General features: G+C 38.7%; 1 protein-coding gene across 1 annotated transcript; it reads right to left on the bottom strand.

Moving 5' to 3' along the window:
- Positions 1-4: 4 nt before the first annotated feature.
- Positions 5-6,907, bottom strand: nfe2l3 (nfe2 like bZIP transcription factor 3). Its single transcript, XM_063899619.1, has 5 exons — positions 6,037-6,907; positions 4,182-4,256; positions 3,530-3,637; positions 2,403-2,865; positions 5-2,300 (listed from the first exon to the last, which is right to left on the bottom strand). The coding sequence occupies exons 1-5, from the start codon at positions 6,550-6,552 to the stop codon at positions 1,525-1,527; spliced, it is 1,938 nt and encodes a 645-aa protein (XP_063755689.1). The 5' UTR covers positions 6,553-6,907; the 3' UTR covers positions 5-1,524.
- Positions 6,908-14,504: the final 7,597 nt, after the last annotated feature.

Here is a 14,504-nt window from a genome sequence, read left to right as displayed (position 1 = left end):
AAGATTGTTTTTTTTTCTTTTTAATCAGAAAAAACAATATCAAGAGCATTTCAAATTCCCTAAGCAAAATCATACTATAAACAGTCAACAATCACCATGCAATCAAACTCATTTGCCCTCATCAACAAAGAAAAACAGTTTTAAATGTATACAAACAGAAAAGTAAACTCTTGGTCAAACCAGAAAATTAAATACACATTTGTGAGGGACCAGAAACAAATTTCTTCATGAGTTGCAATATTACTTTATGTTTTTTCCTCAGGTCAACGCTCACTCACTCAGCTGAATGTATACAGATGTTTGCCCATGAATAAGATGGCAACTTCACTAAATACTTTCAGATAATCTCAAATAAAAAAGCAACATCCAAACAACATTCAATCATTAAATAGTTGGTGATTGTAATTTTCTTTTTTCCAGAATGGGATGGTTAGGGTCAATTCAGGCCCACTAAAAATAGAATTGTGTAATGAGTGCATTTAGGTTCCCATAAAGGGATATTTTTTTTGATCCAAAATAAGACCTAAAAGTAACTAAGGCGTGAGGGAGAATATAACCTTTCCAAAACCCTTCAGTCATTTAAATGAAATTGTTATGCAAAATATGTGCTTGAAACAAAATATTCAACATTAATATAAAAACATAGGATGGTAGCCACTTAAGAACATTTTTGTTATGATTATGTGCATTTGTGGATTGTGTGCACACACAATAACCAAAACACTTATCCAATGCAAATTAAGGCCATGTTAGTTTAATCATTGGTATATTGTATGTCATCAAGACATAAGGAAAACAACATTTCAGTATGAATTTCTACTGAACAAAACATGCCCTCAAAAATCTGAAACAAATCTGTAAACTTTAGATAGGCAACGTCGCAATATTTTTACCACTTTGAGATAACCTTACCGTTACGAAAAAAAAAAGATACTGCCATCGACAGTCTCATGATGCATATAAGCATTTCAGAAACCTCAGAAACTTTAATAAATACAGTCTTTAACCTCTTTTTTTATACTGTATGGTTATACATCGAGAGGCAAGACTACATGGAAACAAACAAACAAACAAATAGAATCCTCCTCCGAGATCTCTATCCAGTAAGTGTCACACTGCTGGCCATGTTGACTTTAGATGTCTGGTTGTCTACGTTGGTTTGTAAAAACGACACGACTCAGTGACTTTAATGTTAACAGGCACAAAGAGACTGGTGGCATTGGCTGCAGTTTAGCTTATCCCTTAAACTGCACCGTTTGCCGTGTCCATGTTGAATAAGCAAAAATGTCCAGTGTGTAAGCTACATTTTTCCCCAAGAGAAATTTTATTTACAGAGATTTTTTTTTATTTATTTATGTTCTGAGTGTTCTTTCCTGTTTGCAGCTTTTGCCAATTTAGGCTCCCAACAGCGGTGAATCCACACACACTTTTTGCAAAAGAGGAGATCCCAAAACCATAGTCAGGCAAAGTAAGTTCAGAAAGATCCAAAAACCTAAAAGTTCAAGTCTCAGTGGCAATACTGCATCATTGCTTTTTCTCCTTCTTCCTCTTGTCTGTTTTGTTGCCTGTTGATGTGGAGACAGCCGGCCGTCTTACAGGCTGAACTACAACCCTCCCATTAGCCCCGCACTGCAGGGTGAATCTTTCTGGGTTCAGGGGCCTTCCTGAATCATCCCTCAGCCGGGCCACGAGGTCCCTGGTCAGCTGCTTTATCTGCTGGCCCACAGCACCCATTGTCTTGGCTGTGAGCTGTTTCTCCCTCAGTAGCTTGTTTCTCTGAGCATGCAACATTTCCACCTCCTCCTGCAGCCCTGTGATGGCATCTAGTTTGCGCTTCCTGCAGTTTTGTGCTGCCAATTTGTTTTTTCCCCGCCTGCGGATATCCCTCAGTAGGGTCACCTGTTCAGTGGTGAAGCCGTGACCATCAAGGACCTCCAGGAACTCCTCCACAGGCATGTTAACAATCTGCAGGACGGAGAACGGGATGCACATAGCACGGGCGCGCATCTCATCGCGACTCATCTCCCTGTCTTGGAACTGTGACCCGTCATCCTCAACATCGCTGAGGGGCTCCTCTTTAATCCCTTTGTGAGGAAATGTTACTGGTGGTTGGTTAAAGAAAGCTGGGGATGAGTAGCTGTGGTCATGCCAAACACTCTCACTCAGATCAACAGGTGACCATGTTGTGTCGTAGTCAATAATGCCTTTTGAAGCGACTGAATCCACCTCACTGCTGTAGCCGGTGGCTCCACACTCATCCTCACAGTATGAACTGGAAGACGATGACATCTCGGAGGAGCCTGTAAGAGTGAGGAGGTAAATATGGATAAATAACAATTGCATATGCCTTGGCAAAAAAAAAGCATTTCATCTGCTAAGTTTTTGTAGAAATTAAAGCCAACCTGGGGAGACTGGGCCTCCGGAGCTGCTCTCCAAAGAGAGACCTGAGTCGGAGTCCAAGTCCTCTAGGACCTGTGGGTCTATGCCCTCCAAAGAGCCCATCAGCTGGGTGTCCAGGCCTTCCAGCCCTAGCTGATTGATTTGGTCAAACACTGCCTCATCCAGACAGCCACTCAATGCACTATTCCCATTTCCAGTTAAATTACATACTGAAGCAAAGGGGAGCGCAGCCAGGCCCATTGCCATTCCTGGTGATGCGTCTGAGTGTGTGGAGCCCGTGGATTCCAGTCGGAAGAGGGTTCTTTGTTGCTGGGTGACTGGCCTGGACTCAGCTCTTTCAGATGCGACGCCAAACACTCCAGCACTGGTGACCATAGCGTCATGCAAACTGACATCTTGGCTGATAGCACTGTTGATGTCCGAGTCGAGGTCAGACAGACGCTCTGTAACAAGCGAATCCAAGTCCTACACATGGGACATAGATTTTAGCTGAATAATCCAAAGTACATTATACTACTAAATCAGTTTGAAAACCAATATTATTGTTAAAAATAGGGATCAACCATTATGTTTTAGGGCCACATAAGAAAGATTATTGGTATTCAAGGAGACAGAAAACTGATATTTGGAACTAATGCAGGAACTTGAACCAAGTTAAAGTAGAAGAGCTATTAAAAAAAAAGTCAGCTAGCCACTTGTATTCCAACATGCTTAAAGCTAATAGTGGTTACATCAGTAACTACCAGTACTAAATGCCAATAAGTTACGAGCACCAACACAGTGTGTTTTGGCAATTTCATCGTACAGTATGGCTTTATTTATTACATAGCTTAAGAACAAGCATAATGTCTTAGCATGCTATGGCACAGTGGTGTTTATTGTTTGTTGAATATTACTCGTCTAGCCAATCCAATAGAGGAGAGGACAGGACATGAGTGATGCTATAGAGTGCTGACTGCAGACAAGAGACACTGGCCTGCGCCACATTTTTCAGTTAATGAATTGGCCAAAATGAAACAGGTTTCTTATAATCATACAAAAGCTGAATTTGATGGACAATTACCGGTTGATCCCCATAATACACTGTTCCTGACGGCTATCGTAATAACCATGAGGAAAATAAACTTACATCAAGGTCAGTAAGAGAGAGTAAATTGCTCCAGTGCTGTTCAATATCAATGGTAGGAAGATGCTGGCGTGCTGGATCCGACAGAGCAGTGATGCCTTCAAGCAGACTCTGAAATGGGAAGAAACAAAACATGTAAAAACAGCACTGACAGCATTAGTGTATGTTTATGCTTTGTCTCCAATGGTTATTACAGAGCTCGTGCTTGGAATCATACCACAGTACCTGCTTGACTTAAAACATAAAATACGAGAGAAGAACTGTTGAAAATGCACAATTATTCTCCTAAATGTTTTTGAAAAGCTAGCTAGAGTATTGCCCGCTGAGACAGACAGTATGGATTGTGCTTCAACATGCCTAATGTTACACAGTGTACCCAAAGCCGCAGTCATCAAAACTGTGCAATTTGAGAGATGAAGTCATGCGAGAGCAAGAATTGTCTGGTTAAAAATAGGTACAATGTAATTTTCAACACTTGCACGTGACCGTAGATCTTATGCAAGCGTGACATAGCGTAACAAATCCTGTAGTGTGTACTTTTAAGAAGGAAACCAGTATAGCTACATTTCAGTTCATTCAAAAATGTTGAAATACCAATGTGCAAAATTTGCAACAGTATTCAGAGAAAAATGAAGGCATGTGTGACAAGTCATACCTCTTGTTCCAGTGTGGAACTGTGTGCCAGCTGAGTGAGAGGGGCAGCTTCTTTCTCCTCTTTAACATCCTCCTCCTGGTAAGGCAAGGAAAGGCAGGGGTAAACAAAGAAAATAAATTAGAGATCAGGACAGCTGACGATCAAATATCTTGAAGACGATTTGGTTTCGTGAGCCCAATCCAGGTATTGCCGATAATTAGCTATTTTGGAAAATATTCAAAAGATCTGGTCTGACAGGGTAGACGTTTGTTTTAATAAGCAGTTGTTGTTCTGGAGGGACCAGTTGAACAGATTACATTCAACCCTAACTTAAATCAGCTTCCTGTCCACCCTGGTCCAGGCCTTTTGTGCCTAAGGTAAAATGTGTTAGCAGCTGTATTGTGTAATAAAGTGGGGCTTATATGTTTTAACATAAAGGGTAATTACTCTCAGAAATGACCCAACCCTTTTAGATAGTGTCAGAAAAGTCTGGTACACAATGTACAGTATTTAATGTATGCCACCAGCTGTCTGCCAGAGACACAATATGTTTAATGCCCAAGTGATAACAGGGGGTGAGTTCTTCCTAAAGTGAATGACTGCTAAGTTGACTTTGATGTTAATGCTTGAGGCAAAATTATGCAAGACTGTATTTTAAACCATCCCAGTTTTGCATGAGCTTTGTCTGAGCTTGTTAACTTGCACTGGAGTTGTTTCCAGCTTCAAATAAACAAGTGAATGTATATAGAAATAGTCTTCTTCTTTGAAGCTTTGTGTTACTAAAAAACACAAAATCTGGCCCTAGCAGTTAAGCTATTACTTATTTTAGGTAAGGATTAAAAGGTCTGTCAACATCACAATATCCATGGGAACGAAAATCCCTGGTGAGGGGGCAGTGCTCAAGTTTGGACCACTGCTTTTGTGTAAGCAAACAGGGTGTGGGTCTAAGCCTCACTTCTCCACCTCTCAAGGCCCACAGCTGGCGGTTGAGTCTGAAGAAAGGGGATAAAGTTACACAATTGGCGACATCAACTACCCCCAGGACATAACATTCACCAGGCAGCTGTTTCACTGGATTACTGGCAGAGCTCAATATAACAGTATGTGTGTGAGTACAGTCTTAGTTATATGATGGCAGTCACAGATTAAAGATGGTAGTTAAAGACACAATATACAAAACAACAAATGTTTTAATTTGGTATTATTGGAAATTATTTTCAAAAGCTGTAAACAACCACAACAAGAGGGGTTCCTCTAAACAAATGGTTTTACAGCTGTATGGGCCATCAATACACTTGTGGTTCTTATTTGGGTAGGTAGGGCTATTGTTGAGACTAATCTGAAATGCTTAATTTCCTGAGTGAAGGGTAACAGGTGCAGCAGTCAGTAAGCTGAATACATGTTATGCTGTGCAACTGTCTAGCTGCCTTATGAACTGGTAATAATGATGAGTTACTTTTTTAACTACACCAGTTAGGTATTGTTTTAACTGAGATACCAAATTGCCACGATAAATGTCCCCTTATCTAACCTGGCAAAAATGTAATCACTGATATTCAACCTGTTACCCAGTTCTGGTACAGCTATTCAAAGAGAAAGTGAATGCAAAAACAAAGAGGGGCCATAACACCTTTTTTTTAGATCTTGTTTCCTTGTGCAGCAGGAATGGTTACATAGTGATACGTTACTTAAAAAACAGACACCCATCATTTAATAACATGGGTTGGTGCTGCTAGTTAGCTAGTGATAGCATTAGCTGTTATGTTAAGCATTGGGGAAGTTTTAACGGCTTCAGCACTTTAGCTTGACAGTCTATCGTCTTGGTATTTATTGAAGAGTCTGCTTGCCTTTATGTTACATACACACACACACTTGCCTTTTTTAGAAACCCGCAGGCTCCAGGGCTACAAGGCCTTGGTCCGAGATCTGGGGATGTTTGGCACACCTCTTGGCCACTCTCAGGCAGGTGTTCACTCTCATCCCTGGACTCATCCCCGGGGCTTTGTACCCCAGAGTTGGTGTCAGTGTTGTTGCTGGTTGAAGGCCCACAGTCAGCCTTGTCAGTGGCAGACACTTGGTGCACCAGCCATGCGTTCAACTGTGTGGGGAACCGTGGTGAGCCAAGGGTCCTCACCTCGTCTAGTAGCCGGCGACTTGCAAAGAAATAGTCCAACTCGGGACATTTTGGGTGCACACTGTATCCGTCAAGATTGTCTCTCAAATTATGAAAGGGTGTTTGAGTGTAGGCTGAGCTAGGACCCAAGTTAATCTCTATCAGAGGCGTATAATAGCCGCTTAAGTAGCTGTCGATATCCACACGAACTCCAATCAAACTGAGTAAGATCGTTAACTGAATCAGGCCTTCTGATAAGTATTTTTTCGCGATTTGCATTTTCTAAACACTTTAGATCCGCAGATAATAGCGAAATACTGACCCAACAGTTCCTCTTTCCCGAATGGACAAAGGGAGAAATGTAACAAAAGAGCACGCCTTCCCCTGTCAGACAAAGAGGTCCGCCTGTACCGGCGAAAACGTTAGATAGCTTTGGTAGCTGTTAGCAGTTAGCTATCACCATTAATAACCGATTATTGGTATCCTCGTGGCACAGACATAGCAAAAACGTTGCTTTTCAGTTATTCATCCGCGACAACTAGCTTTCAGTAGCTCCCTGGAGTTTCTAATTTAAACAGAAATGAAACATCTGAGAAGCTAAATGCTGTCACCGTGGAGTGCTGCTACTGGGGAAACTTCGGTTCAAGATTTGCATAGCTCATGCAGATTGGTCAGAAGCGCTCACCACAACAGATTGTGATTGGACGATAAGAATGTCCGTTAGATATCTGACCAATGAGAGCGAGAGACTATTGTTATCTTCCACCAGCCCTCACCCCAATTTACAACAACACATTTTGTTTACATTAATAATAAAGGGAACCGAACTAATTTCACTTCAGAAAGACATACAAATGTCGTTATGTGTACTTCCTGTATCCAACAGTTCAATGATCCAAAGTTATTTGTTAGGAACATGCAGTTCCGGTACGTTTGTTCTACTGACCTGATTTGTCCCATGCCCATGTTAGGCCTACTGGTTAGTGGTTGAATTACACGTTGAACTTGTTAAACTGTTCTGCAGCCTATATAACTAACCCCCAACAAAGGGGAAAGCCAGTAGCGGAATCCCATTGTCTACAAAACACCTTAACAACTGCCATAAACAATAAACTTCATACCTTATTACATCTGTGATGTATATTCTATCATATGTATATTTATTCTCTCTGCTCCTGTAATATAAATCTATAGGCCTACTTCTGTTGCTGTAGTTTTGGGTCTTTTATAGAAGATTTTAATTTATCCAGATATATCTTATATTGCGTATTATTTGTGATATATGTCTTTTCTACTGTATATATGTTTATATTGTAATTGCTGTATGTAAATTGGAAAAGATTTATTACGAATTGAAATCATTTTTTCATTTTTTATTTCAAATGTTTAATATGATGTGCATGCCTTTTCTAATAGTGTTTTATTTTCTGTATCTATTTTCACTTTTGCTGTAACTGTGTATATGTGACCTTTGTGGGACGAATAAAGGTATTCAGATTCTGGTACTTTGAGTTCATTTTATTTTATTATTGTTTATTTTTTTATGCTTATACTTTATTCCACCTTCTATATATCGATCTATCTTATTCATGGTCATTGGTGGGAAGTAGTTCACAAAGGGATACTTTCATATGAGTAAGCTGCTTTAGACTATTTAAGAAAAAGTAACTTCCCAAAATAACTACATTCTTATACATGTCAGATGAAGAAAACACTCTCACCATGGGTCTGAGATAAAAAACGTGACTGAACACTATAACCACACAAATATGTTGTTCAGCCGTTTAAGATCACCACTCTTTCAGATTGCTGATAATGTTGTTGTCGATGTAATGATGTCAGCTCAGTTTATCTTGCCTGGCCTTAAAATAACCATTTGAATGTACAACTATCCTGATCATGTCATTGCCCATAATGTACACCTAACTGAATATAGAGCTGCTGTATGATGCACCCTGAACTTCAATGCAACAGAGAAAAAACTGATCCTGAGATGAAATGGAAAGTCACACAAGACAAAAACCAAATGCACAAAACGATTGATAAAGGTAACACAACATCATTTTTTAGAGGAGCTGCAATCTTTCTTCCAAGATCTCAGGCTTTTGGCTTCATCAAGAGGGCTGGTTTGATGAAACACATATTACATCCAGTGTCTCCGTCTCTCCAGAAAAACTGTTTAGTTATCCAAGGCTTTCACAAGCTTATATAAGCGGTTTGACAACCTTGAGTTGAATCAGAAGAACAGAACCAGAGGATAGACTTCAAATTGAAAACAAACATTGATAGCACATTCAGAAAACCTTTATTGTGGAACACAAATGCAAAATGCATACTGTTCAACAAGTGGTGGAATGAATGTTAATATCCTTCACTACTTGTATTTTGAATACATGCTTTACTAGAAAAAGGAAGTATCACAAGTAAGTAGTTATGAACACATTCACATTATTTCCTTTAAATATAGTATTGATTTATCTTGTAATGTTCATTTTAAGCATCATTTAGATGTTGAAGCTTGTCCAAGGTGGATCTTTTTTATGCTGGGATGTTAAACATGTTACAACAGTTACATTTTTCATGTGTGATTTGAAATCTTCAAAATAACTGATACCAAGTGAAGCACAGGCTAATTCATACAGTAAATAAGTCATGCTCAAATACCTTTCACTCGGGTGTGTACAGTGGGGCAAAAAAGTATTTAGTCAGCCACCAATTGTGCAAGTTCTCCCATTCAAAAAGATGAGAGATGCCTGTAATTTTTTATCATAGGTATACCTCAACTATGAGAGACAGAATGAGAAAAAGAAATCCAGGAAATCACATTGTAGGATTTTTAATGAATTAATTGGTAAATTCCTCGGTAAAATAAGTATTTGGTCACCTACAAACAAGCAAGATTTCTGGCTCTCACAGACCTGTAACTTCTTCTTTAAGAGGCTCCTCTGTCCTCCACTCGTTACCTGTATACCTTTTTGAACTCGTTATCAGTATAAAAGACACCTGTCCACAACCTCAAACAGTCATACTCCAAACTCCACTATGGCCAAGACCAAAGAGCTGTCAAAGGAAACCAGAGACAAAATTGTAGACCTGCACCAGGCTGGGAAAACTGAATCTGCAATAGGTAAGCAGCTTGGTGTGAAGAAATCAACTGTGGGAGCAATTATTAGAAAATGGAAGACATACAAGACCACTGCTAATCTCCGTCGATCTGGGGCTCCACGCAAGATCTCACCCCGTGGGGTCAAAATGATCACAAGAACGGTGAGCAAAAATCCCAGAACCACACAGGGGGACCTAGTGAATGACCTGCAGAGAGCTGGGACCAAAGTAACAGAGGCTACCATCAGTAACACACTACGCCGCCAGGGACTTAAATCCTGCAGTTCCAGACGTGTCCCCCTGCTTAAGCCAGTACATGTCCAGGCCCGTCTGAAGTTTGCTAGAGGGCATTTGGATGATCCAGAAGAGGATTGGGAGAATGTCATATGGTCAGATGAAACCAAAATAGAACTTTTTGGTAAAAACTCAACTCGTCGTGTTTGGAGGAGAAAGAATGCAGAGTTGCATCCAAAGAACACCATACCTACTGTGAAGCATGGGGGTGGAAACATCATGCTTTGGGGCTGTTTTTCTGCAAAGGGACCAGGACGACTGATCCGTGTAAAGGAAAGAATGAATGGGGCCATGTATCGTGAGATTTTGAGTGAAAACCTCCTTCCATCAGCAAGGGCACTGAAGATGAAGCGTGGCTGGGTCTTTCAGCATGACAATGATCCCAAACACACCGCCAGGGCAACGAAGGAGTGGCTCCATAAGAAGCATTTCAAGGTCCTGGAGTGGCCTAGCCAGTCTCCAGATCTCAACCCCATAGAAAATCTTTGGAGGGAGTTGAAAGTCCGTGTTGCCCAGCGACAGCCCCAAAACATCACTGCTTTAGAGGAGATCTGCATGGAGGAATGGGCCAAAATACCAGCAACAGTGTGTGGAAACCTTGTGAAGACTTACAGAAAACGTTTGACCTCTGTCATTGCCAACAAAGGGTATATAACAAAGTATTGAGATGAACTTTTGTTATTGACCAAATACTTATTCTCCACAATCATTTGAAAATAAATTCTTTAAAAATCCTACAATGTGATTTTCTGGATTTTTTTTCTCATTCTGTCTCTCATGGTTGAGGTATACCTGTGATAAAAATTACAGGCCTCTCTCATCTTTTTAAATGGGAGTACTTGCACAATTGGTGGCTGACTAAATACTTTTTTGCCCCACTGTATTACGCTGCAGGCTATGATTAAAATGAGAGGAGGAAGAAGTATCATGAAAAGGTAACAATATCTATACTCTGTTATGTAGTACTCCATTTAAAACAAAAGCAAAGGTAGGCCTTACGATATTTGCATCTATATATTTAGGCTACCAAAAGTACTGATTCTGCAGAATGGCCCATTTCAGATAAATGTTTGATCATTTTGATGAATTCAAAGTTGCAGTTGGTAAGATTGCTTTATTTACTACCAGGTATATGTACCTATTCCTTATACTTTCTTAATTGATTAATTTTTTTATGCAAACATAATGAAATATGCAAAATATCTGAATAACAAATCACTTCTTGCAGAGAACTCACTGCCACATAGTTTCTCTTTTGTTAACAAGACTTATTTTACATTTAATATGCCATTCTTGCACACTTAATGTAAATAATATCCTACTTTTATATTGTGTTAGCTGCAATTTGGCCCTTCAATAGCATTTTATTTGTAAGATAGCTACAGATTTTTATCTTCACGGTCAACTTTTATATTTTCACTTTTTTAGTTCTGCTTTATCTTCTATTTTGAAATGTTTATACTGTATAATTGTTTATTTTCTACCTTTTTTTATTTCTAATGATGTGCAATACTTTATTTCTAATGATGTGCAATACTTTTATTTCTAATGATGTGCAATACTTTGTTTTACATGACAACATTTCACAATTTGGGATCAAGAAAGTATGTATTATCTTATCTAACATAAAAGACAGAGCATTAAATGGAAAAACTCGAGTACAATACCTCGAAATTATTTTAGTAAAGTATATGAGTCAATTTACTGAGTTACATTCCATCACTGGATCTAAGTCAGGGGTGTCCAAACTTTTTTCACCAAGGGCCACAAACAGAAAAATATACGGAGAGCTGGGTCACTTATAGAGGTGAATATCGCCTCAAAAGTTAAGTTATAAGTTAGCAAAACAAATCAAATGTAGGTGAATAATGCGCAATACTTGGAAATGGTTTCAGGAAAAACTGCCTACATCCCACCTGTCTTTAGGGTTTCATTTATTTTGTGGCAGCTCATTCCTTAATAGAGAAGCCTAAGATGCTGATAATAAGAATAAATATGAAGGTTACATTTCAAGCTGGTTATAGAAATAAGTTATTGGGGTTTTAATATCAACTAAGATTTGTTAGAAAATGTTTGACATTTTAAATGACTAAATGTATTTGAAAAATGGGCTCATTAATATATTTGAGAAGTACAATATAAGACGAGCAAAAGTTTAATTTGTGGGCCATATTGCATTATACTTTTAGAATTTGCAGAGGGACGATTCAAAATGGCCTGCAGCCCGCATTTGGCCCCCGGGCCGTAGTTTGGACACCACTGATCTAAGTAATCAGAAACAGGAAACAGGTCTGGCCATCCGGCTGGATTTTGCTGAAGGACGATACTCAGAGACTGACTGAGGGATCTGGATCTTTGCGACCCCTGCTGGTGAAGAGTGGTAATATCAATGATTATCATTTTTAGGTAGCTCTTCGGGATTCCACATTAAATCAAGACAATAATACAACAAAGCAATACATATTTTGTCGATTTCGGGTTTATAGATTTGAGCAAGAAATATGTATTTTGTATTAATGCTTTATATCCTTAATTTCTATTTTGTTGCATTTAACAGCCTGATGCCACTCTTTGTTGATAAAATACTATTACGACACTTTTTTGCAAAGGGTGCATTTTACCGGATATATTTAAGTTTGTTATTACTTTCTTTTTTCTTCAGTTCAAATGGAATGGCGTGTAGGCTAGATAAGAAAAGATCCACCATGGCACTGACATTACTTGCCCATAAACGCAATGTGAGTGTAAGGTGTTAAAGCCCAAATGGATTTTAAATATAATTTCCTCCGAGTCTTTTTTGTACTACCCTATTTAGGTGTCTTGAGTGTGGCTGATTTACTCCACCTTAATCCTTTTGTAAATAGTGTACACAAACACAGAAAGTAGTATTAAATTGCAGGAACAACCAATTTAACACACAAAGCCAGCAGTGTCCTTCTGGGTGAGTACAAGTCATAGTGCAGACAAGTCAAACTGCTTAGCAAGGCTGACCTGACGCTTGCTACATCACCCCTCATTTAAGATAGTTGCAACAGTGTTAACAGACAAAGCTGCAATATGTTACATTCACACAATGAGCTGTCGACTGATATAGTGCATATGGAATCATAGCCTATGGTCCATCACCGGCAGAAATGGTGTCTATTAGCGTCCTAAGCTGTTTATTGCGCTGGCGGCATCAAAGTCCTGCAAAGCTATAATCAAAGTCCATTTAAAATAACAAGTGGCATTTTGCGGTCCGCCTCATACAAGCTTTACACATTTGAATTGGTGGCACGGCAAATCCTGAGCATACACGCTCCAAATCGCGTTGCTTTAAAAAAGCCTTGAAGAGTAATCTGCTCCAATTGATCTGACGCCAGCGTGCAGTCACTTGATTAATCCACAAGTATTTTCATAACGATGTGAAACACATTTAAATCAACTTTGTGAAGTTCTGACAGATTTATTGGGGGAGATCTCTTAAATCACCCCCACATGCTCCTCTGAGGACGAAGCTGATTGGTGGAAATTTTCATGATGTGTGGGAGGCCAGTGCGCATGCGTTCCCGCAAAGACTCATGGGAAACCTGAGGGAAATCGGGGTGATTTCCAAGGGACTATTTTGTCGTTGTTATTTATTTAATTATACTTCAGGATTTACAATTTGGACTCGCATTTTAGGTCCTACTTATACAAAGATCCAGAGTCAGCTCTAAAGCGTTGCTGAGTAGGCATACAAATCGAGTATTTCATATAATATAATAAGCCAAATTGCATAAATGATTTTATTCATTGAATATTTTTTTATTAGACATTATGCGCAGATCAGTACACTTTTTATAAAAAGTGGCTAAAGAAAATGTACACAGAAATTATATATGTTATTTACCTTATTCAATAATCTACAGTGGACTGTAGGGTTTATGGCATCGTGTGTAGGATATGAGAAGGTTTTAATTGCAAAGCAATAGAAAGTTTAATCCTGTAAATACAATCATATTTAAACAAGTAATTTCACAGGACTGATATAAGCACTATATTTGAAATCGTATCATTTAATAATTATTGCAAAATTATATTTTTCAGTTAAAAACAAAATATTTGGTTTTATAATATGTAATAATAATAGCAATCTTGTAGAAAAATATTAATCTAATTATATCAATATTTAAAACAAGCTTTACAGTTATAACTCTTTTTTAGAATATGCTGATCTATATTAATGTGCAAAGTAAATACAACTTATTTACATTACATTTTGTTCCCTGGACAATATTGTCAGTTTTTGTACCCCAATTATTATAACAATATTTGTTTATACTGATCGAAAATACAACGACTATAATACCCTTGTGTTTAGTTGTGTTGGCAATAATTATGGGGTTTTTATTAATAGGAGCAACCATAATCTTAATAATCTAACATAATTGGCATAAAGGGATTTAAATATAAAGATATATAAGAGTACTAAATAACAATGCATAAAAATATTTTCCCTTGCTAAATCTAATTTATTTGACCCATCAATTACAAATGTATTTGGAAAGTCTTGTGCATTTTCTGTGTTATGAGAAGTGTGTGTGTAAGCGTGTGTGACTGGACGGCTCAGACAGCGGAGCTCTGTCCTCCAGAGAGCAAAACAACAGACTGGCTGCTCTCTGCCTCCAGACCCAGTCGCTGCTTGATTGACACCTGGGTTTAGCCAATAAAAAGAACGAATCACACTCTTGTCTTCCTATTGGTTCATCGTATGTCCCGGCATTAGCCAATCACAGAGCATAAATCAACATAAATCACACGATAGCCTCCTTGACAGACTATTTGGCGCCCCGCAGCGGAGACATATGGAA

The sequence above is a fragment of the Eleginops maclovinus genome, chromosome 13, assembly GCF_036324505.1.
Source record: "Eleginops maclovinus isolate JMC-PN-2008 ecotype Puerto Natales chromosome 13, JC_Emac_rtc_rv5, whole genome shotgun sequence".
In the NCBI taxonomy this organism is placed as follows: domain Eukaryota; kingdom Metazoa; phylum Chordata; class Actinopteri; order Perciformes; family Eleginopidae; genus Eleginops; species Eleginops maclovinus.
This window is presented reverse-complemented; position numbering and strand designations above follow the sequence as displayed.

Excerpts from the sequence above, each read along its gene's own strand:
- nfe2l3 (XM_063899619.1), bottom strand. The coding sequence starts at position 6,552 with ATGCAAATCGCGAAAAAATACTTATCAGAAGGCCTGATTCAGTTAACG. Across the intron at positions 3,638-4,181 it reads GTTCCACACTGGAACAAGAG|AGTCTGCTTGAAGGCATCAC; the intron begins GTATGACTTGTC and ends TTCCCATTTCAG. Across the intron at positions 2,866-3,529 it reads TCTCTCTTACTGACCTTGAT|GACTTGGATTCGCTTGTTAC; the intron begins GTAAGTTTATTT and ends TCCCATGTGTAG.